Below are 3,446 nucleotides of genomic sequence, written 5' to 3'. Positions count from 1 at the left end.
TATGGATTGTGGTGTCAGTGACAGCTTGGGAGCTTTCCCATAAGAACCCAGCCTTTAGGAGACTGTGAAACTTAGACATAAAATAGGATCTTTGTGGCTGACTTTCTGTACGTTTTCTTTTTTTTTTTTTTTTTTTTTCCCTTGAATGCATTCGGGTTTAGAAGTGCCCTACTCTACTTCACTCATGGAAGTGGTATCATGCTAAACCTCTTATAGCTCAAACAAAAAAGTACCACTGCGGGCGGACATTGCTCTTCTCTGGCAGTCAATTTTCGTCTCAGCCTCGCTCAAAGGGATCAGAAAATAGATCAGGGGCAGGGAAGGCAGCCGTGCAGCGGCTCCGGAGCGCGGGAAGGCTGATTTACGCAGCCAGATTCTTCTCCGCCGAGAGTTAATTACACTGACTGTACCCTCAATGTTTGTGTGTCCCTCCGTCTGTATTTGCACACATGCACGAAGTGGCTGCAAAAACCAAGCCGCTTCCCGATGGGTGAGCTGGGGTATTCTTAGTGTGTGCAGATTAATCGATGTGTCATATTTTACAGAAGTTGCATCATTATTTATATACCTTTAGTCGCAATCAAAAGCTTGGTTTGAAACAGAAAATGTAAACGTCCCTGCTGTGAGCCCGCAGATTAGCCTTAGAATAATGTACACATTTTCTCGTGCTGTTTTTTTGTTTTTGGTTTTGGTTTTGGTTTTTTTTTTTTTTTTTTTGCCCCAGGCAGCCTCCCGAGTGTCAGAGTTTATCCCGGTGTCTCTGGGAACGGCGGCGTGGCCAGGCTGGGAAGGCAGGATCAGGCTCTGGAGCCCATGCACGCACGCCTTGGAACTCTTTGGTAAGAGCGCCGTGTGTGCACAGGGTGAGGATTTGGCTTTAATTATTAAGGATTATTAAGGATTTATGCCTGAGCAGTGACAGAATTTGGGCTGCATGAGCGTTGCTGTGTCTGAGGCTGGTGGCATCCATCGTGTTCGGATGGCGAGGAGGGGACGCTGCTCCTTCGAAATGTGACCGAGGCAGCGCCCAACAGGGGATCCCTGTCACAAAGTGCTGCCGGTGCCAGGCCGGGCGGGCTGCCCCGGCAGGACAGGGGAGCCGAGCCCTGGCGCTCTGCATGGCAGCAACCTGGGGCTCCACAGCTCTATGGTGCCATCCTGACGCTGGAAAGGCCTGATCCTGCCATCCTTCCCCAAGCCAAATACGAGTCCAGTCCCTCTAGCTGGGCTCCTGGGGAGGGAGAAAAGGGGTGGAAGGGCCGGGGCAGCGTCCGTGCCCTGGAGGAGGTCGCAGGTGCGTTTGCAGAGCTCCACCAGCTCCTGTGGTAAGCAAGGACGGCATAAACAAGTCTCAAAGGATCCCGAGCTCCCCAAGGAGGAATTCCCTGCCATGGGTCGGCCCCACAGCAGAGTAGTGACTTCAGGGATGTCTTTAACCCCGCAGCATCCCCGTGGGCAGCGCAGGGGACCCGGCCAGAGCAGCGAGATTACCGGAGCAGGGGAAAGCAGAGGGCTCGGACCCGAGGCCGTTTGCATAAAGTTTAAATTTTATTTTATTAATTTTTTTTTAGCTATTCAGTTTTAAATACGTGGTGTGGCGCGCTCGGTCCCTCGGAAAGTGTTCATGCAGATCTGAGGTAGAAAACCCGGCACAGGAGTGTTCCCAAATGCACCTCTAGGTAGTTTCACCGCAGCCACACGTCGGTCAGGCAGCGGACGGGGAGAGGGGGTCGGGGGCTCGTATTTACAACAGCAAACGAATAGAACCGTCCAGTCCGGCCCGGCAGGGCAGGAGCTGCCGATCGCTGCTGGCAGCAGGAGGGAGCAACGATTACTGCAAATGCGGGAAGGGGACGGGGGGAAAGGGCCCGGCTGGTCCCCGCTGCCGACGAGACGGGCAGGAGCGAGCCCGCAAAGCGCTCTCGCTCTCTCCCGTGGAGCATCCGTCCGGGCGGAGGGCAGCCGGGCCAGCTCCCCGTATCCTGCGCCTGGATGGGCTCCGGGGCCGGGCTGGGCTCTCTCCGACATTGCACATGGAGGGGCGGGCGGGGAGGGCCGTCGGGGCGGCGGGGCAGCTCTCAGGGGTTCAGTTCCAGAGCCCAGACCTGCTGGGGCCAACCCGTCCGGCCCTTCAACTTCTTCTCGCCGTGACCCAGAGGTTGCGAATAGACCTCGGGCTGCTGGGGATGAGGAGGGAGAAAGGAGCGGTCAGGAACGGCGCGGGGTCCCGGGCCGCCCGCCCGCCCCTTGCGCCCGCCGCAGGGCTGCAGCCGGGCCCCGCAGCTCCGAGCGGCTTTGCCAGCCCGAGGACAAAGAGGGGCTTTAGAGGTCCCCACCCCGCACCCGCCCGCTGCAGCACGGGGAGAAGCGGCCGCCCTTGCTCCGAATCGCTCCTGCTCCCGCTCGTCCTGGAAGAGCTCCCGGCAGAGGTGAAGGACAGACCGGGGGAGGCTCCAGCCCCGGACCCGCAAACGCTCGGAAGCCCACCCGGCCCGTCGGGCGGGCTATTTTTCGACGACTTTTCCTTCACAGATTCGTTATTACTATTATTATTGTTGTTGTTGTTACTACGCTGGGAAAAAAGGCTTCAGCGAGGCCGGGAGAGTTTAGAGGATTTCCCCCCCCAGCCCTGGGGTTTTTCCCGCCCGCTCCTGGCCCACGGGGAGCAGGGACGCGGGTCCCGATTCGCCTCTTACCGTCTCCCTTTTCCTCTTGTTCTCCCTGCCGTCCGCCTTCTTGAGTTCGGCTTTGAAGCCCTCGGTGTCGCCGGGCTGGCTGTCCTTGGCCAGCACCTCCATCAGGTAGGCGATGTAGCTGGTGGCCAGGCGCAGGGTCTTGATCTTGGAGAGCTTGGTATCGGCGGGCACGTTGGGGATGCACTCGCGGAGTTCGGCGAAGGCGCTGTTGATGCTCTCCGTCCTCCGCCGCTCCTTCTTGGGTCCTCCGACACCTTTTCGCCGTCCCAGGCGGCCGCTGAGAGCCTCCAGCCGCCCCGGGCCGGCCGGGCCGTACTCGGCGGGGCCGTAGTTAGGACTCTGCCCGGCGAGCTCGGGGGTCGCCTCGGCCGGGTTGAGCACCCAGCCGGGGAAGTAGGCGCGCTCCTGGTGGCACCGCGCCGCCGGCCCGAAGAGGAAAGGGTCGTGCAGCATGTGGTGGTGATGGTGGTGGTGGTGGTGATGCTGGTAGCCCCCCACCAGGTTCATGATCCGCTCTGCTGGCCCCGGGGGCCGCTCAACAGCGCTCCATGGCCGGGCGGGAGGCGCTCCCCGCCGGGCGGGCGCGGCGGGCTGCGGGGAGCGCGGCTCCGGTGGCGGAGGCGGCTGTGGGATTTGGGGTGGGGCGGTCGGGGTTTGGGGTTTTGGGTTTGTCGTTTGGGGTTTTTTTAACCCCTTCTGGAGCCTCCCGACCCTGCCTTTATATAGGGCCGCGGCCCCCCCCGCCGTGGA

The 3,446-nt window shown here is 60.2% G+C and overlaps 1 protein-coding gene across 1 annotated transcript; it reads right to left on the bottom strand.

Annotated features, from left to right (window-relative positions):
* Positions 1–2,078: 2,078 nt before the first annotated feature.
* HAND1 (heart and neural crest derivatives expressed 1) lies at positions 2,079–3,203 on the bottom strand. Its single transcript, XM_059860332.1, has 2 exons — positions 2,697–3,203; positions 2,079–2,180 (listed from the first exon to the last, which is right to left on the bottom strand). The coding sequence occupies exons 1-2, from the start codon at positions 3,201–3,203 to the stop codon at positions 2,079–2,081; spliced, it is 609 nt and encodes a 202-aa protein (XP_059716315.1).
* Positions 3,204–3,446: the final 243 nt, after the last annotated feature.

This window comes from Haemorhous mexicanus, chromosome 15 (genome assembly GCF_027477595.1).
Source record: "Haemorhous mexicanus isolate bHaeMex1 chromosome 15, bHaeMex1.pri, whole genome shotgun sequence".
NCBI lineage: Eukaryota > Metazoa > Chordata > Aves > Passeriformes > Fringillidae > Haemorhous > Haemorhous mexicanus.
This window is presented reverse-complemented; position numbering and strand designations above follow the sequence as displayed.